The sequence below is a fragment of the Mauremys mutica genome, chromosome 4 (genome assembly GCF_020497125.1).
Source record: "Mauremys mutica isolate MM-2020 ecotype Southern chromosome 4, ASM2049712v1, whole genome shotgun sequence".
NCBI lineage: Eukaryota > Metazoa > Chordata > Testudines > Geoemydidae > Mauremys > Mauremys mutica.
In genome coordinates, this window is record NC_059075.1 from 75,324,411 (window position 1) to 75,349,831 (window position 25,421).

General features: G+C 49.0%; 1 protein-coding gene across 1 annotated transcript in view; it reads left to right on the forward strand.

Moving 5' to 3' along the window:
- The window catches only part of ALX4 (ALX homeobox 4), a 68,283-nt gene extending 43,661 nt beyond the window's left edge, over positions 1-24,622 (forward strand). The window contains exons 3-5 of the mRNA XM_045012880.1: positions 3,344-3,654; positions 13,208-13,336; positions 21,783-24,622. Of these exons, the coding sequence (XP_044868815.1) occupies positions 3,344-3,654; positions 13,208-13,336; positions 21,783-22,106 (764 nt within the window). The 3' untranslated portion in view covers positions 22,107-24,622. The remainder of the gene's footprint in view (positions 1-3,343; positions 3,655-13,207; positions 13,337-21,782) is intronic.
- The last annotated feature ends 799 nt before the right edge of the window (positions 24,623-25,421 follow it).

Sequence of the window (25,421 nt, forward strand, 5' to 3'; positions counted from 1 at the left end):
GCTGCACTGTACTCGGTCTTTGCAAAATGTGCTTCAAGAAACCCTTACATGTCACAGGCTTGCACAATCCTGAATAGTACAGGTTAGGGCAGCCCACAGTGTGACCAACAGAGTTCTACAATGTGCACATACACCCTGTGTTCAGCACAAGGGGTCATCCCAGATCCCAAAATGCAATGCTCCACCTTGACTTGAGTAGCCAGGCCACTTGGAGCACTGTATGCTGGGAACTATAGTCACCTGGAGATGTCCTTCCCTACTGAAGATAGGAGTAGCAGAATCTTCTCCATTCTATGCAGATCAGACCTGGCCTTTGGGCTCATAGCACAATGCTGAGCCACGTTTGGTCGTCTCTGGTATAGGACCCTGCTAGGGCAGCCCATATTAACCACTCCCATAGATGGGACTGGGGGGAGGAGGCTGGTACGCACCAGGTGGGCACTGCTCAGACACTAGTGCAACAGCACAACTGGTACGGCAGGGCGGAGTGAGCAAGTTGATAGCCACATACATACCCAGTCACCTGGAGTCCTGACAACTCTGAACCTATCTTAAATTGGGCTTAAAACCAAGTGGTTCCTAAGGGGAGCTGAGTTCTGCTCAAAGAGGTGACATGGCACCACAAATCAGCTGTGGCTAAATGAACTAATAAGACATGGCAAGGTGTAAATTACTGTGTATGAATTCACACCTAGTGTGTTGAGAGAGGGCCGTCAGCACAGCCAGGCTGAATTTACACCCCACCCTTCCTACCCTCGCAGTGGGGTCTGGTTGCTGTGGAATGAAATGTTAGGTTGGAGAAATATATATGTGTGTGTGTGTGTGTATAATGACTCTGTTGATGAGAGCAATAAGAGATTTATTATTATTCTCTCTTACATGCATATGATTTATTATTTTACACAGCCCCTCAAGTGTGTCTGGCATGTTATGGTCAATTATAATATGAGAGATACCTGCCCTATATTGTACATGCTGTAGAGTGTTTAATTAATCACCCAGCAATTACATAGCACATCTTGTGTTCACAGTTCTTTACAACTGTTCACTGATTAATCCTCAAATATTTAAACAGATGTGTACTATAGTGTTTCCATTTTTACAGATGGGCACTGTGGAGAGAGGTTAAATGAGTTGTCCAAGGTTCCAGAGGCAGTTGCTAGTGGAACTGGAATTAGCAAGTGGGACTTCCTAATTCCCATTATTTAACCATGGTGCCTTCCATCTCAGAGGATCCCAAAGCCATTAACTGTATAGAGATCACCTCACCCACCACTGAAAGTCAGCCACCTCTCGTGTGGAACACGGTAGCTGTTTAACAGCTGACAGGGATATTACATGACAGTTGGAGAGAGAAAGTAAAGGAACAATTCATCTCCAGTTAAAAGATTGTCAGTAAGAGCCTTCCTTTTATCATTGCATTTAAATAAATAAAACATAATTTTTATTTTCTGTACATAACTCGAGGTATGTTTTTAAAGAAGCCCCAAAGAGGTTCTAGCCTTCAGGGTAGGGGTTGAGACAGAAATTTAACACACAGTATCAATAAAATTATTACCCTCTTTCTTCACTCTACTGTTTTGATATGTCACTTGGTTAATTATTAATTGCTGGGGACACTGATGGGAAGCAACGATTGGATTCCCTTTGTTTCTCTGAGGCTGTAAACTGACTAGGTAATACTCGAATGGGGGTGTTCCTGGGGTTCCATTATCTTATCACTTTCTTCAGTGATTGGCCTCTCTTCCAAAACTTATTGAAGCCCTAACAAAACACAGTGGGCCTGGTTCCCCTCTTCTTTTCACTGGTGTAAATCAGAGTGGTTCTCCTGATGCCAGTGAAGCTATATGGGTGTACATGACAGGGGAACAGGGCCTATGGAACATAATATATAGCTACCATTTGCAGTTGTTTTTTCTAGCAACCTGTATTCAACAGGAAAAGCAGCATGGTCCAGAAGTTAGGCTGCTGACAGGGATGTCCCGTTTCAATCCCTTGCTCTGCTATTAACTTCCTACATAGCCTTGCTCAAATCTCTCTGCCTTCCTATGCTTCAGTTCTCCCTGTTTAGAATGGAACATGGGGTGCTGTGAGGGTGAATACACTGAAGATTGTGAGGTGCTCAGATAACATGGTAATGGCCATATATGCATCATAGAGAGATTTAGTTCAGATGACCTATTCCCATAGAAGGGAGCAGCTTGCACTCATCTGAACTGGAAATGATAGCCATTCCATACGCTGTTACCCCTTTTGGTACACAGGAGTCTATGATGGACACACAGCTCTATGGAGGGTGATATTACTTTGATCAGCCTTCACTGGCATAATAAACATCATCTGAACTTTAAAGAAAATACAATTAGTCAAGTTTGACCCCCACAGACCAGATACTGAGACCCGCCAAATCCTGGGGAAGTTCCACCCTGAAGCTGAGGTCTAGTGACAGTCAGTCCTCTAGAAATCAGCAAAGGCAAGGAGGCTTGGGTTGGTTTGGAACCTGCCTCTGCTTCCACTCTATGGTGGGGGCTCCTCCAGGCCTCACACGTTTGGCTTTGAATTTCACATTGAAACAGGCTTCCAAAACTCCAACCAGAACTGGGTGGGAGAGGCCCAATTTGCTTCCATTCTTTCCAGGGACATTCTGAGCGGGTGGAATCCTCACCCCTCCTCCTCCCTATGGACTCATGGGATGCTTCGGTCTGCTTCTGCCCCCTGGTGGCATCAGTCTCACTTTCTGCCATGGGTTACATCCAGGGCATTATTACCAGAGTTGCAAAATTCCAACTGAATATAAATTAAAGTGTTGTTAATCTTCCCTTATGCCAGAAAAAGAGTCCCCCTCTCTCTGCCCCTCTTCCCATTCATCTCCCAGCCCTCTCACGTTCTAGCTCTAATCCAACCCCCACAGCTCTGTCTCTCTCCTCCTATCCCTCTCCTTTCTCAGGGCCCCATTCTCCCATTGGCCTCTGTTCCTTCCCTCACCCCATTTCTAATATTCACTCCTACCTCATCACCGATCTGACCTTTGCTCTCTCTGTTGGAGTTTTTTCTTTTTCCTACTGGAGTGACTCCTGTTCAGACTTCAGAGTAGCAGCCGTGTTAGTCTGTATCCGCAAAAAAAACAGGAGTACTTGTGGCACCTTAAAGACTAACAAATTTATTGTAGCATGAGCTTTAGCTCACGAAAGCTCATGCTACAATAAATTTGTTAGTCTTTAAGGTGCCACAAGTACTCCTGTTTTTTTTCCTGTTCAGACTGATTCATTTGTCCTGGGCTTTACATTCTTTTCTTTCTCTCTCTCCCTCCATCCCTGTTTCCCCCTCTCTCCCATGCAAACAGGGAAAGAGAGCTCCTTGGGAGAGGCTGAGTTACAGTCAAGCTCTGACCCTGCGGGAATGGACGGCAGCTACCTCAGTGTGAAGGAGGCCGGGGTGAAGGTGCCCCAGGACAGAGCCAGCACTGACCTCCCCAGCCCCATGGACAAGGCCGACTCGGAGAGCAACAAGGGCAAGAAGCGGCGGAACCGCACCACCTTCACCAGCTACCAGCTGGAGGAGCTGGAGAAAGTCTTCCAGAAGACCCACTACCCAGATGTCTATGCCAGGGAGCAGCTAGCCATGAGGACTGATCTCACTGAGGCCCGAGTACAGGTAATGGGGGAAGCTTTGGGGTGGATGGGGGCAGTGAGGTCTTCAGTGTGTGAACCAAGAACCTTCCAGGCAGCAAGATAATGAGTCTTAAAATTCACTGAGGCTTGTTAGATCTGGAGTATGGCTTTGTATTGCAATGTTGCATCTTAGCTGAGGTTGCCTAGAACCTCACCCCTAATTCCACTTAAACTTACAGCCTACAGGGCTATACCTAAAGTCCATGCCACAGACTCATGCTCTTCTCTTAGGCAATGGGCAGCAATAGACCAAGATGCAGGGGGATCTTATTCCTGCCTGATGTTAGTGCAGACTTCTTTGCTTTGGATTAGTATCCTCTGAGGTTCACAGAGGTTCCTTGAGCTAATGGAGCAGTTTGGCAAGCAACAAGGCAGCAGGTAGTCTTCAGCGATAGTTACTCCAGCAAAGCTCTCATGTCAATTATTTTGCTCCAAAAGAATCAGATGGGGACATCGGCTCACTAGCCTCCGTGGCACCAACCTTTCTCATGCTACATCCCATTGCTGGCAAGGTAGGGGAGGCAGAGGTCATCATGACCTGCCATGCCAGGGAATCTAGATAGAGAATGCAGAGACACAATTGAAATGGGTTTTGCTGCCTGGTTGGACGAGCAGGCTCAGAGACAATGCAGGAAGCCTATTGTTTTGGGGCAAGAAGGTATGGCTGCCACCTCCAAAAGAACAGGAGAGTCCAACAACAACCCCGGGCTGCAAAGCTGCCAGGTCTCTCACAATTGTAAGCTGAGGCTTCATCGGTGCTTGCATAGAAGAGATCCCAGGAAGTGGCTATTTCTTGGGGACACATCGCAAATGCTGATGGTTTCTTCTGAAAGTCAGGGTACAATCTCAGGTTTACTGATCGCACACGGCACAGACTGACTTCTTTTGCTTAGGAATGGCAATGCTATGTCAGTGGTAGTGGGATGGGGGAATCTCCTTCTCATGCTCATCCCAGAGAGTCTGGTTCATGCATTTTAGCTTCTCCAGGGGTGCTCAAGGGAGTGTAGAGGAGAGGATTGGTACCTGATCTTCCATGGCCTTGCATGTTTCATTATTGTTCACACCTGTGCAAAGTGAGTGATAGTATTGTACACTTTGCCCTACTGGTGGCAATGACAACACAGAGTACAAGGCTGCAGTGAGTCTGGCGCTGTGCGTGTTTGAGTGAATGAATATTCCCCTCTAGAGTTTGGCCCATAGACAAGTTAGGGGGCCTGCCACTGCTGGTAACTAATAGAGCACTACCTCACCTCTACAGTGACAGAAGCTTGTATTTTGGAGCCAAAGGACTGGAGTGCTAGGCCTGGCTCATGTGTGAGAGACTTAGTTAATATCTGTGTCTGTTGTGTGCAGACCTGGGTTTTGTTACAATGGAGTGACCAGATTGTTAATCATATGTGCCAAAGCTGTCCAGCTTTGCCCTGCTGCTGCCCCTTCACTTAAGACCTGTGCCAGAAAAAGGTGGCCTACAGAACTGAGGGTGACAGAAAATGTCCTGAGAATGGGCAGGGATCTGTGGAGATGGAGCAAGTGGCCAAGGTCACTAGAGTCCTTTACCTAAGGAAGCTCAAGCTGCAAGAAGCAAGAGAAAACCTAGTGTTAGAACACACAGCAAGTTACCTGAGTCCGCATCACAGTATTTTTTTCACCTGCCAAATGGTTGCAACATAACTGAATGGATTTCACCTGCCAGATAAGCCCCCTTTCCTGGTGGCTTCCAATCACCATAGCTCCACTGACTTTGATGAAAGTTTGTTGCCTGAGGCTCTAACCTGTAGTGTGTGAATGCGTGGCTGGCCCATAACCGAACCTGGGACTCCAACAGGGAGCTTTATGGTCCCTAAGGAGCAGATATTGTAATAGGTGAACCAAAAACCAGACCTTTCGCCTCCCTAGCCTGGCGGGGAGGAGATGAGGTGCTCTGTGCTGTGAACTGCCTCAGTAAAAGCCTGGCCTGGTCCTGGAACTGCCTTCTCTCTGGCCAAGCTGGTCTCCCTCCAGAACTAATCAGTCCCCAAAGCACGAGGTTGTAGCAGAGACAGAGCCCAGATGGACAAGCGATTGCTCTGCTTCTTTCCAAACCTCTCCCCAGCTCAAACTTTGCTAGTGAAATACCCGATTGGGAGCCAGGCACCTGGAGAACTCACCCCAGCAGCAGGCCCGGCACAGTGGGCTCTGTCTGCGGAGCTCTGGAATGGAGTGTCTTTGGAAATCATTCCACAGCTTGGCCTCTTTCCAGATGCTGAAGAGGCCACTTTTCTGCCTGCTTCGGATTCTAATCTCCACAGCTGGTGTCTACAGGCAATAAAGCTGAGTGTCCCCTGAGGTGCAGCATGCTGTTCCTTTTCTCACTCCCTGCCTGCAGATGCCCCTGAACCTTATTTAAAAGAGCCAGCTAGCTGAGATATCGCAGGGCCCAAACTGCAGTGACTTTAGCAGTCGCCAATCCCAATGTACACCAAGGTTGCTGCAGTTACAGGGGCACCTTTATAAAAGTGAGCACTCAACAAACTACTCCTGTCCTTACATGCTACATGTAAACAAAGGCAGGAAGGCCTGCAACCTCTAGCACAGCTTTGTTTATGTACAGCCTGGCCCTTTCTTTTCTCCTTTCAATTATCCTGGGCCCTGGAGGTCCTCAGTGGAGTCAGAAGGAAGTTACAGAACTATAGAACCATGGAAGCTAAAGTCTCTAGGCCCTCTTGGAAATACCCATCGGGAGTAAATGCTTGGTAACAAACTTGTAAACATGGGAATCAGGGGAAGGAAAGGTCAGGGCTAGGATGGGGATAATGGGTCAGGCACAAAAGGTTGCTCCCCCTAAGTGGGCCACTGGCCATGTCTATGCATTTCCTCCTGTCCCCCTCCCCACATAAGTGGGTGGTGAGCCCCGTGAGCAGCACTGCAGCTTGGCATGTATCCATCAGAAATAACTACCAGTGAAACCAATACAGTGTGAGAGGCTGAGACAAATCTGTAGGACTTAGTGGATCAATGTAACTAGGTTACCAACTCTCCCGCCAAGCCCAGGACCCCTGCCTTGCTTCCTCCCTCAGGTCCCCACTCCTGGAGTCCCACCTAATGTTGTTTATACGGATCTGGTCTGGTTCTTTGGTGTGAGAGCTGCAGAAGGCTATGTGACCAGGGGCAAGATCCCGAGGGGGCCCTTTGAGGTTTGATTGATCCCACTGCATGACCTTCCGCCACACCCCATAAAATACACACACACAGCTCCTTCCTTGTGCACATGTGCTCACATCTTCTGTCGAATGCCCGTCCCTATGCATAAATGCACACACAGACATCATTGCACCCCCCCACCCGTCTGATGCATGCACACACACACCATTGCGAAGTCTCCATCCCATGCATATATGCGCATGCACACACACAGGTACACACTTGTGTACACACATGTACCACTGCGCCTCTCCCTCCCAGGCATACCCACATAATTGCTTATACGCAGCCCCTTCCAACCCCCATGCTGTGCACCCCAGCTCAATACCAACGCATGAGCATACCTCTCACTGGCAGACAGTAGCTGTGATTCTGGTTTGCCACCTCCCCATGGGGTCAGCGCCAGGGAATGTCACCCCACTGCCCTTCCCCAGGGCAGGCCTCCTGATTGCAGGGCTGTTAATGAAAATCTTTTCAGTGTTGACCCCGTGATGCGGCAGGGGCTTGAAAGCAAGGGGGACATGTCAAACTCTGCTGTAGCAAAATCACTGCCTTGGTGAAAAAAGAAAAGCAAAGCAAGAAGTAATATATCTTGATCCCTTTTCCCCCATAAAACCCTGGGAGGCTGGTGGAAGGAGCGGAAAGACTGAGCTAAGCCTGCAGGAAATTAAACATGAAATGAAAACAAGCTCAAGTTATTCAATTCTCTCATCCCAGGCTCCAATTTCCCATTCCAGGCCACTGATAAAATGGTGTCCAGTTTCAGCGCTTAAAGATGAATTCTGGCTCTGTTCTTGCAGGCTGGAAAGTGAAGGGCTTGTGGCCCTCATCAAGGGAAGGGGAGACAGCCTGGCCTTGAAAAGGGAGGAGCTGAGACAGACAGACACTGACAGACTGCAAGCCTGAGCGTGAGAGAGAAAAGGGCAGCAAGAGAGGAAGGGAAAGAGACAGAGACCGTGAGAAAGAGAAAGATAGACAAGAGGCAGAGACCATGAGAGAGAGAGAGCTTGTGAGGGATTGCAACACAGAAACAGCTGGAGCTGGACAGTGACAGAGGCAGAGAAATGCAGCCACAGACAGGGAGACAGAAACCCAAAGAGCTTTCCCTAGAGCTGGGCCCAGCCTCAGCCCCAGGCCCTACTCCTGAACTTTGAAGCGTGTGGGGGTTGGCTCTGAAATGAATGAGCCCCTCTTTCCTTTAACTATACTGAGCTCCCCGACCCCTCATCACTTCTGTTTGCATCAGAAGCATAGGGGGATGTAAGCATGGGAGTGGGGCGTTCAGAATACCCAGCTGAGCACTGTGAGGAGAGGGGGCATTTGCGCACTGTGTGAGAACAGGCAACGCCAGCTGAAAGGGGGGAACAGCAGAGGGGAGGAAAGGAGGAAGTTACTGACCTCTTTGTTACAAACTATTCCCTGCCTCTCCTACCCCCCAAACATGTATCCATGTATATGGATTGATGTATCACTATAAGGCTAGAGGTATATGGAGCCTTAGAACATTTTCTAGTCTATAGATTTTACAGGGCTGATTTGTTCCTGTGCTATATCAGGGCTTGTCAATATGCAGCCTGCAGGTGAAGAACACGCTACACTACACTGCTGCCCACCCTGACCATTAGCATGGAGCTGCAGTCCTCAGTGCGCAATTCTGCCCCCGGATCCTAGTGGATAGGCCACGTTGCATGCTGGGACCTGTAGTCTCCTCTCTATTAAAGGTACCCTGCTAAGAAAAGAAAATTGGGTTTGTACTGTTTTCTGTTTCTTTAGAATTCACTGAGAAGGCCTGGAAAGATTTGTTTTCTTTCCTTGCTTAGAGCGTTATATTATATGTCTTATCTGCCCTGTTTTTCCTGGAAGACTCTGTGGAAGACTGGAGGCCTAACAGTTTTATGAGAACAAAGATACAAAGCAACTAAAACATGACACAGCAAAGGGACCGGGATTGTTTAAAGCATTTGGGTTTTGTTAACACTAGTTGAAGCTGAATGCCTGAATAAACAGCCAGGAGGAAAGCTCGGTATTAAAAATAAAACACTTCCCCCCCATCCACAACGGGCTCAGAAAACTCCCACTCCATAGGTGAGACCTTCGTCCAGAGTTTTGCTGGAAGTTTCCCTGAAAAGACTTAACGTCTCTGGTATTTCAAGACCCAAAACAAAAACAACAAAAGTGAGCCCTGTGCACTATTTTTATCCCTTTGAAGTTTTCCTGTAAAGCTGAAGGTTGCTGCAGTATGCTCAGTTTTATACACATTAGCAGCCAGATGCTGTCCTAGGCTCTGGCCATGTAAAGGAGACCTAAAGTCAAAATATCAGGACATTTAAGGATTTCCCTTGCCTGGGGAAGTCCTGGGTAGCATAGCGTTGCCAGAATGTGATGGACTCTGTTGTCTCTCAGTGGGGATCTCAGGTGTGTGGGGTGGGGGATGTGCACATTGCATGAGACAGCTATATGTGTTTGTCATGCTCAGAGATGGGCACATGTGTGTGGCACATGTTCTCACCAGCCTTGTGTGCAGTGCACAGCACATTCCCTAGCTGCTACCCGTCTTCTATGCACAGCATGGTCTCCCCAGCATAGGGAGTAGCAGGGTCACCACCACTGACTGCATCTGCAGATCAAAGCTCTGTGGAGCTGGCCAGCACTGGGACTGGCCTCCAGCTGGGCTGCTCAGAGGTGGGGCCAGTGCTAGCACAAAGCAGACAGATGCCTGGGGCACCAAACCTGTTCCACTGGGATATTATTTAAATGCAGCATTGTCTCTGTGTATTTTGGAGCCCCCTTTGGTTTCATTACCTCCCATAAAAATCCTACCCTTGGAGGGGGTGGGGAGGGTTGCTAATTGCTGCAGAGGATGCAGGCTATCCCTAAATGGGAAGATGTCAGTTGACAGGGCTGCAGCTAGCAGGCTCCATTGCATGTGTGTGAGTGAGCTCCTTGCTGTCACACTGCTGGGTTCTAACCCATCCCCAGCCCACATGGCGAGGAAATCTGCTCATAAGCAGTGGAGCTGTTTCTCTCCCCCGAGCCCGCCTGTGACTTGACTGAATGGTCAGTGCTAAATGCTCCCTGAGCTGCCATGTAGCTCCTGGCAGCTCCTTTCATGCACCAGCCTGACCTGAACATGCTAGCACCTTGTGACTGCATGCATCTGTCAGATCCCTTCAAAGCAGCTCTTGATGGATACATTTCACTGACCCACAGCTTCAGGAGGCTTTGAATGCACAGGAACTGGCTTTACAGGTGTAAATCATGAGTGACTCCATTTAAGTTGTGGCGGATAATCAGCTGAATGTGAGCTCCCAGTGCAACGCTGTGGCCAAATGGATTAATGCGATCCTTGAATGCATAAACAGAGGAATCTCAAATAGGAGTAGAGAAGTTATTTTACCTCTGTGACCACTGCTGGAATACTGTGTCCTGTTTTGGTGTCCACAATTCAAGAAGAATATTGATATATTGACGAGGGTTCAGAGGAGAGCCATGAGAATGATTAAGGGATTAGAAAACCTGCCTAATGCTGATAGACTCAAGGAACTCAACCTATTTTGCTTAACAAAGAGAGGGTTAAGGGGTGACATGCTCACATATCTACATGGGGAACAAATATTTGATAATTGGCTGTTCAATCTTCAATCAAGCAGAGAAAGGTGTAACATGATCCAATGGCTGGAAGTTAAAGCTAGACAAATTCAGACTGGATATAAGGTGTTAATTTTTAATTTTTTAACAGTGAGAGTAATGAGCCATTGGAACAATTTATCAAGGTTTGTGTTGGATTCTCTGTCACTGACAATTTCTTTATCAAGAGTGACTGTTTTTCTAAAATCTATACTCTAGGAATTATTGTGGGGAAGTTAAATGGTCTCTGTCATACAGGAGGTCAGAGCAGATGATCAAAATGGTCCCTTCTGGCCTTGGGATATATGAAGTCAGTGCAGTTACATTGATGTGCAGCCAGCAAAAGTCAGAACAGAATGGGGGGTCTGAGACTTTCCACTGCTTAGACAAGACCCAAACAACTAAATTTCAGTTAAGTACTTATGAAACCTCCATAGATATACAGCTTTAAAATAAGGGATGTGTGATAATAATAACTTAGCACTTTTAAGCATAAACCAAGTGCCCACTACATTTCATGGAGCTTAGAAAGGAAGTGTTGTTTTACAAATGAGAAAACTAAGGAAGAGAGATTAGTGAGTTACCCAAGACCCTAGAGTTACCCATTGTCAGAGCCAGGATTAAAACTCAAGATCTCCTGGGTCCCAGATCTATGCTCTGAACTTGGCACCAACATATAGTCTATTTATTGAGGATCTTCATTTGATCCACATTGCTGATCAGAGGGTGATAATTCAGCTCGGCAGGAATAGGGAAGCAGACACAGCCCAGTAATGTTCATGTTCACTCCCAGGCTCTCCAAATCAGGGAGGGTTTGGTTAGAGCTAGGCTGAGGCCATGGGCAAAAACATCAATTGGCCCAAACGAGGCTTGTTAGAGGTTGCCCAGCACAGCCCCAGCGCGGTGGGTGCAGTAAGGAAAAAGCTGACACTGCTGCTACCTGCTCAGTAGATAAGTACATGAATTGACTGAGGCTGCACTAGCTGTAGGCTAACAAGGAAGCTGTTAGGGTGGCAGATTTGGCCTAGCCACCCCCCGATGGAGGAGCGGCTGAGCCAAACCTGAGTGGCACTGTGACCCCCATTCAGCAGGTTGCTACACCATTCCCTGAAATTTGGTTCCGCTGCCCTTCCATCATGACAGAGGGGGCAGCTGGGCCAAATTGGAGTGGCATGGTGGGGAGGCACCCTGAAGTGTTGCGTAGGGTGCAGATTGCCATGAGTGGCCTCTGTGAATTGAGACTCCAGGCCTGTTGATCTCATATGTATTTTTATACAGCACCTCTCATCTAATAGGAATGAATCCACACAGCAAACAGGGGTTGTGGGTCAGGATTATCATCTTTATAGAGAGGTGATAGGACATGACCAAGGTCACACAGAGTCAGTAGCAGAGCTAGAACTGGAATCCAAGTTTCTTCACTCCTGGGTCAGCATCATTTGCATTGGATCTCTCTGCCCTACTGTAAAAATGATGCCAGGTTGACACATGAGACAGCTATGTTTTTTCTTTCATTCAAGGAATTTTCCCAGTGGGTTTCTACGGCTCCCACAGGAATCCTTTGCACCAGAAAGATCCAACAATGGAAAAACCCAGATCTCAGCTCTGTAAATGCAGAGGCGATTCTCTTCCCTCTTGAACTAGGAAGTGTTTCCCACTTTCCTTCATCTTGGGAGGAAGCTCAGTTCTCAGGGACTGGGATCCTCAGAGGAAGAGGGAAGTTTCCATCTATTTTTTGTGAAAACAATTTGTTGTGGGATTTACAATTTCCCCAGAGTGTCAGAAAGTGGGATCAGCAGCCATGGGACCCTGGAGTGAAACTGAACAGAAAGTGAAAATGACAGGACTAGTATCCTCTGAGCTGATGAAAGTGCTGAAAGAAACCCCACAGGAGTATTGGCACAAAGAAAAAAACAGATTTTAAATTCTTTCCAGTTGACTAATCTCGGGGGGGGGCGGCACTTATCAGTGATGCAGGGACATTCGTCTCAACAGCATCCTTTTTACTTTAGCAGGTACAGGGCCGGCTCCAGGCACTAGCCCAGCAAGCAGCTGCTTGGGGCAGCCAAGGGGAAGGGGCAGCATATTGGGCTCTTCGGCGGCAATTCGGCGGCGGGTCCCTCAGTCCCTCTCGGAGGGAAGGACCTGCTGCCGAAATGCCGCCAAAGAATGAAGCAGCGGCGGTAGAGCTGCCGCCGATCACGATTGTGGCTTTTTTTTCCTCCCCCACCACCGCTTGGGGCAGCAAAAACCCTGGAGCCGCCCCTGAGCAGGTAAGAAATTGCATCTAGCCAAAAATAAACAAGAGATTCTGATTCACTGAATTCTAGGGCAAGCAGTAAGTGGGGTGCCCTGTTGCCTTATGTGGGAGCTCAAGTGGGTGCCTAGATAGCTAGAACTGGGACTTGGGGCCCACTTCCATTGTATTGAAATCAATGGAAGTTAGGAGCCTAAATACCTTTGAGGATTTGGGCCTATGTGCAACTGCATGTGGGCACTTGGCATCATATTAAGATGCTTACAATAAAAAATTGTCCCTTGCCCCCAGTTAGGTTTGGGACTTCTACTGCAAAGCACTCTGGGTCCAGCACAAGCAGTGTTATCTGGCAAAAGTCTCCCCCAGGTTGGTGTTCTGGGAGCTCCTACCTTCCGCTCTCTCCGGAGGCACTTTGAGCTCACTCCATGCTCCCATCCTCTCTGATCTCTGCCATCTGTGCTTGTCCCCTCAGGTTTGGTTTCAGAACCGACGGGCAAAATGGAGGAAGCGAGAGCGGTTTGGTCAGATGCAGCAGGTTCGCACCCACTTCTCAACAGCCTATGAGCTGCCCCTCCTAACCCGAGCAGAGAACTACGCACAGGTGAGTGTCCCCTGCCCTGCCCCACTCCGGCTTCTTGACTGCCCTGTTCAGCCTCTTTCAGTCGCTCCCTCCCAAACCCTGAGGCTAGCCATGGTTGTGATGCACTGGGGCAATGCTGGCCTAGCTGGGAGGTGGTGGGCCGAAACCAGAGTCACTTCTAGTATCTGGGCAACAGATGCCTGACACAACACTGACTTATAGTCCCTTGTGCTTCCCACAGTAAGTCGGTCCTTCTGCCGAGACACACACTGTACTGACCTGTGAGCATCTCAGGCACAGTCTGGGATAGCACAGTCTGGAGCTATACACTATCCTCTTTCAGACTTACCCCTGCGATGACTGCTGTGCCAGTGGTGCAGTGAAGCCACTGTCTACTGGGCTAATTCTGCTCCTTTTGCTGTTACCTTGTTCTTCCCACTCCCCCCTTTATTTGTCTTTCCCATCAGCTTGTCACGTCCTGTCATAAACCTAGATTGCAAGCTCTCTGGAGCAAGGACTGTCTTGGTGTTTGTACAACACGTAGCACAGTCAGTTCCTGATCTTGGACTCTCCCCCAAAGTGCTGCTGTAATGCAAATCAATACATAAATGATAATTATCATTACACAGCTCTCCCCAGCTCGTAAGAGCGGGCAGGTTGATCTGGATCTCCCATGCCCTAATATAGGGCTGTCCTTTGCAGCCTCCCCTAGTGTCGACACCAAGACCAACCCTACACCAAGCAGCATGGACAATGATTCATTGGCCACACTCCATTCATTCCAATTCTGTTCTATTCAGTTCTTAAATTATATTCTGTTTAAATCCCTGTATATTTTAGCTCCTGAAAACATTTAATTGGTTTAGAAAAGGTGGGAAAGGACCTTTAAAGTCACCCTTAAACAAATCCCCAGATGTCCCTTCCCTTTTAACACTAGTCCCTGCCTGAATCAAGTAGGAGTCATCAGGCGCAGGCTTCTCATCTGTTTAAATCTTCCAGGACAAGCTTGTCCTTCTGTGATATCACCAGATATAGCCTTCTTATATATTCATGCAGGAAGAGACACCAAACACCCTGCTCAAGGGTTCTCCATTTAGCTAGATACTTGTATGTCCCCCTTCAGCACAACTGGCCACCTCGTAATTGGTAATGTATTTATCCTCGGAACACCCTGTGAGATAGGAACATGCTATTACCCCCTTTTTACTGATAAGGAACAAAAGCACCAAGAGGCTAAGAGTAGGAGCCACAAAAGTAAACCCCAATAGGCACCTAAGCCCCTGTTTTAGTCACTTAAGTCCCCATTTTGGCTCCACTGTGATCCACAAAATTCCCATCAAGCCCAGTAGATGCCTAAACTCACTCAGTGACTAAGTTTTCAGGGTAAAAATTCCCTTGGGGCTTGTGTTTCTGCCTCTGAGCATGTGCACTGCTGCTTGCCTCTAAGTGCCTGTATGCCTATTTCCCACCTAAGCTGTGGAGCAATTCATGAACTGGGGGAAAACAGATGTTTGGCCACCTAGGGCACATGCCGGGCCCAATCCAGTAGGTGTGCTCAGACGCTGCCTGCCAGATCAGGTCCCATTCAAAGCCCACAGTTATTCTCACACTCTGTCTCCCTCTGGCCCACTGACTGTTCCACTATGGATAAATACTGAAATAGTCATTGAGCCAGACAGAGAGAGAAAAGACAACTCCCTAGTCCAGTGTTGGGACACCCATCTGGGAGGTGGGAGGAGACCCAGGCTCCAGTCCCCCTGCTCCAACCACTCTTTCATTATCTATCACCAGACTGGACTGAGGGAGCCCCCACATCAGACTATCCCATAGCTCAGTAGTTAGACCATGCTCCTGAGAGGTGGGAGACCCCTGTTAAAATCCTTTCTCCTCCCCTGCCTGCAAGGGGGAACCGAACCTGGATCTCCCACATCCCAGGGAGTGCTCTAACCACTGGGCTTGAAGGTGGGCCCCTCCGTGAGCCATTTTGTGTGGAGCCCACCTAACTTGTTCCTGCAAGAAATGTCTTAGGCGCCTAAGCCACCTGACTCCAGGCAGCAGGTTCCCTTTCATGGATTTCTAAGCGGAGATAGGCACCTCCCTGCAGTTTGCCTTCCATGGGAGAGGGAGGCAGAATTAGCATCTCCCCTTGGCTAGCTTAGACAGCTCCTCACCTAGTGCTGAGATTTGTGGATTGCATTCTTAGGCGCCTGTCTTTCCCCATTCATCGTATGGGGGCTGAGGCACTTACACCTGGCTTTGTGGATCACAGTGTTGTTCCTGTGATTGTGGAGTTGCCATGACGCCCACCATTGTAATGCCTAAGTCCCTTTTGGATACCACCCTGAGTGACATGCCCAAGGTCACACTGGGAGCCTGTGACAGAGCAGAGAATCAAACCTGCATCTGCCAACGCCTAGGCCAACACGCTAAACAGTGGCCTTCCTCTCTCATGTTCTCAGAAGGCTGCCAAGGGAAGGACTCAAACTCTCAGTGGTAGTTGGGTTCGGTGATCACAGCATGTCCCCTGGAGCCACCCAGACTTTGTCATGCAGGATCTAAGAAATCCTGGGGTTTGCCAGGTCAGATGTTTTAAAGCTGAGCTTTGCTCCCCTCAGCTGCTGGGATTTCCCCTCCAACCCTGAGCTGTCAGATGCATGGTTGGCCTTCCTGGAGAGCACGGCATGCAAGCTTTCCTGCATCAAGGCCAAGAGCACTCGACCTTTGCCCTTGGTTGGCTTCCCCTTTGGATTGGAAGGAATAAGAGGCCCTTATTAAACAACTGAGAGACACCAAAGGATCTTTCAAGCAAAGGACGCACTAGACTGCACTTTGTAACACTCTTCTGCCTTTGTACTTTCATTGCCTCCCTCCCTCCTCACCACCTCCTCCCCCAGCCTAAAAAAATGTACTTTGCAGGAGGTAAAAGGTCAGTAGTGGAACAGAAGCCAGTGATGCTGCCGAGCTGTGGAATGCTGGGCTCTTCACACTCTCGCTCCATCTGGATCTTCTCTTGTTGCATTCTTTCATCTCATCCCCCCCTCCCCAACACACCTATTCCCCAAGGAAGGGCCTCCCGCTGCCAAACTCTGCTCTTCTTCTGCAGTATCATTTTGTTTTATTATTAAGATTCAGGATCCCAGATGGCCGGACACTTGAATCTGACTTTGCTATCTGAGGAGTGGGGGGCACGTGCAGGGGTTTTCTTTTTCTTCTTCTAACCAGCCGGCATATGCTAAGCAAAAATTAAGCAAGCAAATGGGAAAGGGTCTGCCCCAGAGACTGCAACCAGACCACACCAGTGTCTCTCCGACAAGCATACTGGAGTGCTGCAAACACTTTATTACCTATTTGTATTACAGCAGCACCTAGAGGCCCTAACCAAAGTCAGGGCCCAATTGAGTCAGGAACCGTATACTCCCAAATGACGGGAACAGCCATAGGTACTAGGGTGGCTCCCCAATCTGTCAACCTCTTCATGGCCTACTTTGAGGAAGAATTTCTGGACAAATGCACCGTGAAATCAATGATATATCTGAGATACATCAATAATATTATCATCCTCTGGACAGACCTAAACTCCCTCATAGATTTCCACGACAACTTCAGCAACAACCACCCATCTATTCAATTCTCTCTCAAACACTTCTGCACCGGCATCAACTTCCTGGACACCACAATCAGCTTCAGCAATGGAACCCTACTGACAACTATATGCAACAAACCCTCAGATCACCATCCTTACCTTCACAGATCCAGTAACTGCTCCAAGATATCTGTTATCTACAAACAGGCCCTCAGATACCACAGAATATGCTTCAAGGAGAAAGTCCAGGATACCTACCTTAAAATAAGGACACTCCACCAGAGAAGTAGATTGCATCATGGAATGGGCCACCCAAATACCCCCAAGATAACCTGCTTCCATATAGAAAACCCCTCTGACTGCACACCCCTCATTGTCCCCTATCACCCCACACTGAACCCATGCAGGGCATCATTAAACAATTACAACCTATACTCGAGGGAAACCACATTCTGAAAGAAATCTTTCCTGAACCCACACTTCTGGCCTTCAAACAATCCCGTAGCTTCTTCAAACTCATCATCAGAAGCAAGGTCTCCACAGCCCAGGACCCACCAACTCAAAATGATCCTGCTATAACAATAGATGCAAAACTTGCAGACATATCTCCACTGCTATGATGATCAACACTCCCCCACAACACACCTATCAAGATTCATTGGTCCTACTTATGCCTATCATAACATGTGGTGTACCTCATCCAATGCACTAAATGCCACAATAACAACTACATCGGCGAAATCAGAGAATCACTATGCTCTCAAATGAACTCACACTGAAAAATGATAAAGGACGAAAACACCATAACCCATAGAGGTGCACACTTGTCACAAAGTGATCACTCCATATCTGACCTCTCAACCCTTGTCCTCAAAGGAAACCTGCACATTACCTTCAAAAGATGAGCCTGGGAGCCTACATTTTCATAACTTTGCTAGACATTAAAAATCATGGTCTTAATAAAAACACCGGATTTATGACTTATTACAACAATCTGTCCAGTGACCACAGGGGTGTTAACGAGCCACTTTGACTTAGAATATGGTTAACTACTGATGCTAAACAATCTGTTCCTCTTTTTATTTAGCTGTGACACTCTGCGTAGCTTTCCCAGGTCTGAAGAAGGGCTTAGCGTAGCTCAGAAGTTTGTCTCTTTCACCAACAGAAGTGGGCCCAATAAAAGATATTGCCTCTCCCACGTTATCTCTGAAATATCCTGGGTCTAATATGGCTACAACAGCATTGCAAGAAACTGAATAGACACACAGCAAGAGACAATCTCTGATCTGAAGCACTTACAGTCTAAATCAGACGTGGGCAAACTACTGCCCGTGGGCCACATCCGGCCCACGGGACCCTCCTGCCCGGCCCCTGAGCTCCTGCGCCAGGAGACTAGCCTCTAGGCCCTCCCCCGAGGTTCCCTCTTCCCCCACAGCCTCAGTTTGCTCTGCCACCGGCACAATGCTTTGGGCGGTGGGGCTGTGAGCTCCCACGGCAGCGCAGCTGCAGAGCCCGGCCTGACCCGGTCTCTGTGCTGCGTGGTGGCATGGCTGGCTCCATCCGGGCAGCGGCTGCCTGTCCTGGCGGTCTGGGCAGCGCGGCTTAGCACCACCAGCCATCGGTGCTCCAGGCAGTGCGGTAAGGGAGCAGGGGGTGGAGGGGGATAGAGGGCAGGGGAGTTCAGAGTGGTGGTCAGGGGCGGGGGTGTGGATAGGGTTTGGGGTGGTCAGAGGGTGGGGAACAGGGGAGTTGAATGGGGGCAGGGGTTCAAGGGGGGCAGTCAGGAATGAGGGGGGGTTGGATGGGGTGGCAGGGGGGAGTCAGGAGCAGGGGTTCCAGGGGCTGTCAGGGGAAAGTGGGGGGTTGGATGGGGCAGGAGTCCCGAGGGAGCCATCAGGGGGTGAGAAGCAGGAGGGGTCGGATAGGGGATGGGGGCCGGGTCACACTTGGCTGTTTGGGGAGGCACAGCCTCTGCTAACCAGCCCTCCATACACTTTTGGAAACCCGATGTGGACCTCAGGCCAAAAAGTTTGCCTGCCCCTGGTCTAAATAGACAAGGCAAAGAGGGTGTGCAGGGAAGTATAGGCAAAGAGAGGTGAAATGGCTTGCTCAACATCACACAGTAGGTTAGAGGCAGAGCCCCGATCTCCTGAGTCCCATCTGCAGCCCTATCCTATCCTAGAGTCAATGCCTCGCAAGACTAGGGTCAGACTTAATGTGAATGGGTGCTAGTCCACTGACATCAGTGGAGCTGCACTCGCTTTTCCGTTGGGTCTAAATGTGGCCTACAGTCTTTGAGCAGTAATTTCTGGTCTAGATTTCTCAACTGCTAAACATAATCTGTCATACTAATAAGTAATTAATCCCCCCAGAAGCAATGTGCCTTGTAAAGGCCTTGACTTAAAGGTGAACGTAATATCCTGGTGATGGCCTTTCTGTATCCTGCCCAGGACTGTGGAACAGCCAAAGAAGCCTATCTCAGAGAACCCATTGCAGGTTTCAGCTGGAGCCCAGTGCACATTGGGAAGGGACTTTGGGGATCTACTGGATGCTCTGAGGATCCCCAGACAGTGCGAACAGCTCACCATCATCTACCTTCCTATGGAAGCTGTGTGATTTGTTTGAGAGTGCTCGCAATATGCTGGGACATAAGAATGACCTCAAACATTTTTCCCTGTATAAACCAGCATTCTAGGTTCTGCTTTTCCTTGGCCTCAAGTAGTGACTTTGCTAACATCTAAAGCGGGGCGGGAAACTGACCCCCTTGTGCTGCTTTAGGCATTTGTGATGTCAGGCTTTGTTAGAGGGTAAATACCCTACACTCAAGCCTTGGCAGCTAAGTAAAGGCACAATGATCTGCTGTCTGATTAACTTAGTGCATAGCACCTACTAGTAGCCAATTCTGAGACTGGGGTCAGTTCCACTGGGGAAATCCTCTGAAAACTATGAGCTTGCTAGCAAATGCTCAGGATGTCATTGTTCTTTCCCGTGACTTGCTGAGCTTTACTGATTTATGTAGATACAATCTGAAGTCTACGGTGCCTTCCACGTAACCAATTCATTGGTTAATTTGACCCCCCCCCTGTTTAATTTGAACAAAATCTCTGAACATATGAACACAATCTCTACCCCCTTTCATTTTGATCATTTCATGCCTCTGTTACAAAAAGGGAAGCGTCTCTCCCTAGCTAGGGTACGTTAATTAGTCAATTCATAAGGAAATTTCTGTGGAAGACAGAAGAGGGAAGAGGCCAGGGAAGAACCAGGTGGTGATAAAAGAGAACAGCTACTGAGTCAGCATTATTAGCACATCCCTGTGCCACGCCTGGTGTGATGTGCACAGGAGGGTGGTTGCATGGATGCCTTGACTGAGCACTTACACCAACCAGCCTGTTCGGAATGGACTTGATGCCAATAGAGCAGATTCCTCTGCATTTCGTTGCTGATCGGAGCTCTTACGTCATATTGCCATTTTAACTTGAAGACGTGTCCATCAAATTTCTCAGGTGAAGTGTGGAAGGAGAATTGACTCAGATCCCAACCTCTCCCTGCAAACCACCTGCCTCGCGCCACAACATGATCCCCTCTCATCTCCTTAGCCTGCACTTTAGACAACTGAGAAATGTTGCCCCCTAGCACCTTCTCCCCAGCTGCCTCTTCTCCCTCACCAGCCACACCTTCAGTACAGGACTGCTTCTGGCCTCCACGGCAGGAAGTACCTGGCTTAACTTCTTGGGCTCTGCTGCTTCCCTGGGTAGGGCAGACCCAGCAACTGTGGAATCTGGGGCAAGCCTTTCCCACAGACCAGGTCAGGACGGAATTGTCCCAGAAGCAGGCTCAGTCCTTCAGGATGATCACTTAGTGCTTCCTGTCCCCTCCTCTTCAGCAGCTTCTCCCAAAACCCAGGAACCCATCCTCATGGTGTAAAGCATTTTGGGATTAGCTGGCATCCAAAGGGTTAAACACATTTTCATTCCCTGTTCACTGAGCAAAACAGCATGGCCCAACTTCATCTCAGGTGGTTTGGGGGCTAATATGACACTCACTCATGAGTTTCCTTGCTGGAGGATGCTTTGTATGACTTTAGAGACACACACCCTTTCTTTCTGGAAAACTTTCCTTGACATAGAATTGGATTTACTCCCCACACACATTTAAGAATTCTCCCCCTCTACTCTTACACCTTTCCCTTGCTCGGTGGTTACTTACACCAAGTTTGTGGCTAACGGGCCTTCTTTCAACCCTATTACCTGGCCAGCAGGATTAACAGTCCCAAGTACTCATAACCAACCCAGGAACAGCAGCTGCCAGACCCTAGAGGGCTGCCGATGTTGCTTGTGCTCCTTTTATTCCTGTAGCTCACGTGTTCTTTCAAGCTAACCATTCCAGTGCTCAGCAGGTGCTCAATACATAAGGGGCTCATGGGAGCAATTTTCTGGCTGTACCCAGTATATTATGTCAAGCTGCATTAAGTGGAATTTAAAATGAAGGGCTGTGGGGACTGGAAATAGACACGGAGCATTTCCCCTCTAGGTCTTTATTCGAATCTAGGCTGGGTTGGCACAGGCTGCAAGTTGTTCTCATGCAGTGGCTGTCTGGGGCCCTTGTGAAATGGGCTGATGGTTTTCAGGCCAGATTCTGGTGGCCAGGTGTCCACAGCACAGCTCGCATTAGCTGGCCCCCTTGCTAATGGTCGCATCTGGGAGACTGAGGATTGACTGGGCTACAGACCCTGACTGTCCCTCTCTCCGCTACAAGGGGTCCCTGTGGGTCAGGGTTGAGGCCCATGGGCAGGCAGGGCATGGGGTGATAGAAACCAGGACTGTTCCTCCCTGTACTGTTCCAGTTCTTCCGTCTCCACTGAGCTTTCTTTTCCTCCCCCAGATCCAGAACCCATCCTGGATTGGCAACAATGGTGCCGCCTCCCCCGTCCCCGCGTGCGTGGTTCCCTGTGACACGGTGCCCTCCTGCATGTCCCCCCATGCTCACCCCCATGCAGCTGGCGGCGTCTCTGAGTTCCTGAGTGTCTCTGGCCCTGGCAGCCACGTGGGACAGACTCACATGGGCAGCCTCTTCGGCACCGCTGGGATCAGCCCGGGCATCAACGGCTATGAGCTGAGCGGCGAGCCTGACCGCAAAACCTCCAGCATTGCGGCCCTGAGGATGAAGGCAAAGGAGCACAGTGCTGCCATCTCCTGGGCGACATGACAGGGCTGCAGCCAATGCCCTCAAGACACTGACAGAACAAATGGGGACAACCAAAAAAACCCACCATCCGCTTGGACTCAAGACAGCCATTGCCTCCTTGGGGAGCCGAATGCAGCACTTTTAGCTATCCTAGGTACGGCGAACACGTACCTTACCGTAAGTGGCGTGTTTCAAACGTACACACAGGGAGCTCCCAGCTTCCTGTGCTCAAGCAGGATAAAAGGAAGTGGCGGAGTCGCTCCTATCCCAGCTAGACTTGGGTTTTCTTCTAACAGGTGGTGTTTCCCTTTCACTGTCATGCTTGTGTTTCCCAATAACCAGGGCATTTTTCTCCCTGTGCCTTTTCTGACACCAGATCAGACTTTCCAATCAGCCACCCAGCATTTTCAGTTGGTTTCCCCCTCCCTCCATCCATGTATTGAAGTGTCATTTCTAATCCATTTTATTCTGTCCCATATAGGCAACAGGTGCGGGGGTGATGCCTGGCACCAGCAAGGAGGCACCTCCTGGTGTGGGCGCAGGGCCATCACTCTTGGCCTCTTTGCAGGAGTCACAACTAGCGATCTGAGTTTGCAATAGAACTGGGGGGAGAATCTTGGCCCAAAAGAAAGAGAAATTACCCCCATTGACTCCTGCCCCGGTTCCGCTCAGTGTTGCACAAGCTTAGCTGAAGCAAAGACTTGCAGAGACGCCAAGGGAGCCTGGGGAAAGGGATGGTATGTCTTTTCCTACAGCAGGCCTCAGGGCTAGAGCTAAGTACCACCACTGCTGGAAAAGCTTCAAGTTACAGGCTAAACCTATCAGCCACACCCTACTTCACTCACCTCCATTCAGGCTCATTAAGGGAGATAGGCGCTTCCCAGTGCCCCTTCCCTGCCTCTTAGGTGCTCAGAGGGGATTAGCACCCCATAAACTGAGGCTCCTTTGCCCCTTCTAGGAAAAAGCTGGTGTTAGTTGGTTTGTAAGCACAGGTCCACAGCAGGGAGGGCATGGCAGGCCTTTAATCTTCCATCTGTTTAAAGAGGTGTTTATCGGGTCAGCAGTTACTGGCATCTAACTACAGCTAGCAACTGTATAAGTGCAGCTGCTATGTGGGCCCCACCTAGCATGAGTCTGTTGGTCTTCATAGCAGAAGCAGGATTCCCTTGAATCACAGCTCAAGCGCTAGCATGCGCCCCCTGCTTGCTGGCTTTCATGTGTTGTGGAATCCTCCACGCACAGGCAGCCGCTGTCCTGGAGTCAGTACGTACGGAATGATCCCTTGTCATTTCACCACCATCCTCCTACTGAACAGCATGCAGTAGGGGGTCAGGGGCCTCCAGTCTGCATCCTCTGAAATGCTGGTCAGCAGGGTGCAGACAGGTAGAACCTCCCTGGGCTCTCTGTTTCCTTTGAGTCAATGGTACTTCTTGATTTCTCTCTGTAGTTCCTATTTGTTTCCTGGTACCCGGGGCTGCATTAACTATTCAAAGTTAAACTGTAAACCTTTGGGTGAGTTTTCCTGCAAGGCCAAGTTCTTCCCAACCTTTCCATTGAGTCTGCGGTGCCAGGGATAGTCTCAGAAGCACCCATTGCACCATTGCTTAAAGCCATGGATACTTGAAGCAGCACTAGAAACAGCACAGGGTAATTCTGTCAGCAAATGTAACACATGCACATGCCTCAAGTGATGATGTTAAACAGCATTGGCTAGGGGCAGCTGGCTTTGGCACCTTGGCTTACAAGAAAGAGAAGCTGCATGATAGCTTCACCTCTCTCTTATCACAAGAGCTAGGGTGGACCTGGCTATCCCATGTGACGTGGAGGCTCATTTCATCCCACGTGTAAATCCAGTAACTTCCAGAGCATTCAATCAGGATGAACTTGGCCTAACATGTTAGGGACAATAGGGAGTGCTATTGTAGCCATGTCAGTCCCAGGCTATTGGAGAGACAACGTGGGTGAGGTTCTTTCATTGGACCAACGTCTGTTAGGGAGAGAGACTTGTCTTTCTCCCTAACAGTAGTTGGTTCAATGGAAGACATTCCCACAACTCCTTGTCTCTGGGTGCTAGGAAGTCAGTTCATTTGAGAGTATTAAGGGTTCTTTTCAGAGTCTCGTTTCACAATGGTTTGGAATGTCTCCAAAGAAACTACTTCCAAAATTCAGGTTTCTGGCTATGTGTATATATTATTATTATTTATGTACTGCCTAGCACATTGCTGTGCCCTATATAAATAATACAGCTATATTAGATCTAACATTCATATGTATTTATTAGACTAATTGAAACTAATACTTCTGTCTCTTTTTTCCTCAAAAGTCTTTGGGGTCAGTAGAATTCTAAGCGAATCTTTCCCCCACACTCAGCAATTGGGACATGCACGTATCCAGACGTCCATGTGAGTCTATGTCAGCCAAGGATGAGCAGGAGTTGTGCCGCAGGGTAGAAGATTAGCTTAACGATCAGCCAGCAGTTCTCAAACTTCATTGCAACCCCCTTCTAACAACAAAAATTACTCCACAACCCCAGGAGAAGGGACTGAAGCCGCAGCCTGTGTGAGCCTGGCTGCCCCTGGGGGTGGGGCAAAGCCTAAGGGCTTCAGCCCTGGGTGGGGGGGGCTGTAACCTGTGCCCCACTGCCCAGGGCTGAAGCGGTAGGGCTTGGGCTTTGGTCCCAGGTGTTGGGGCTCAGGCTTTGGCTTCAGCCCCAGCCCCGGGCTTCAGCTTCAGAACCTGGGCCCCAGCATGTCTAATGCAGCCCTGGTGACCCCATTAAAACAGGGTCATGACCCACTTTGGGGTCTCACCCCACAGTTTGAGAACCGCTGGATTAGGCATATGGTCCCTGAGTGGGTTTTTAAGTTGCTGCAACAAGGCTGGCTGCCTGCCACATTGGCCAGAGTCACGGGGGGAACTTAGGCCCTTGAAAGTTTCTCCAGTTTTCGTGTATGTTTTAGAGAGACACTGTCAAAGTTTAAAAAAAACCCCACATTTTAACTCCTTCTTCCACAAAAAAACAATGCAACCTCCACCCGCCTAGTGTGAGTAAAAGCTCCTTTCCCTAATCAAAACTGAAGGATTTTTTAACCTCTAAAGGTCCAGAGTATGGAATAGAATCCAAGTAGGTGGCCCCAGGGGCTTGTGCAGAGCCCCAGGCTCCAGTTGAAGGACTGAGGCCCAAACTGTCTTTTCCCCACTGTTGCCGCGCATTTAGTTTTCGCCCTTCACTCTGCATCAACACCATTGCTGGTCTGGTCACTTTCACCCTCACCCTGCCCTAGCGCAAAGCTCCTGGGTTTGGCTGTCCAGTGCTGCAGGAGAAAAGAGCCAGCT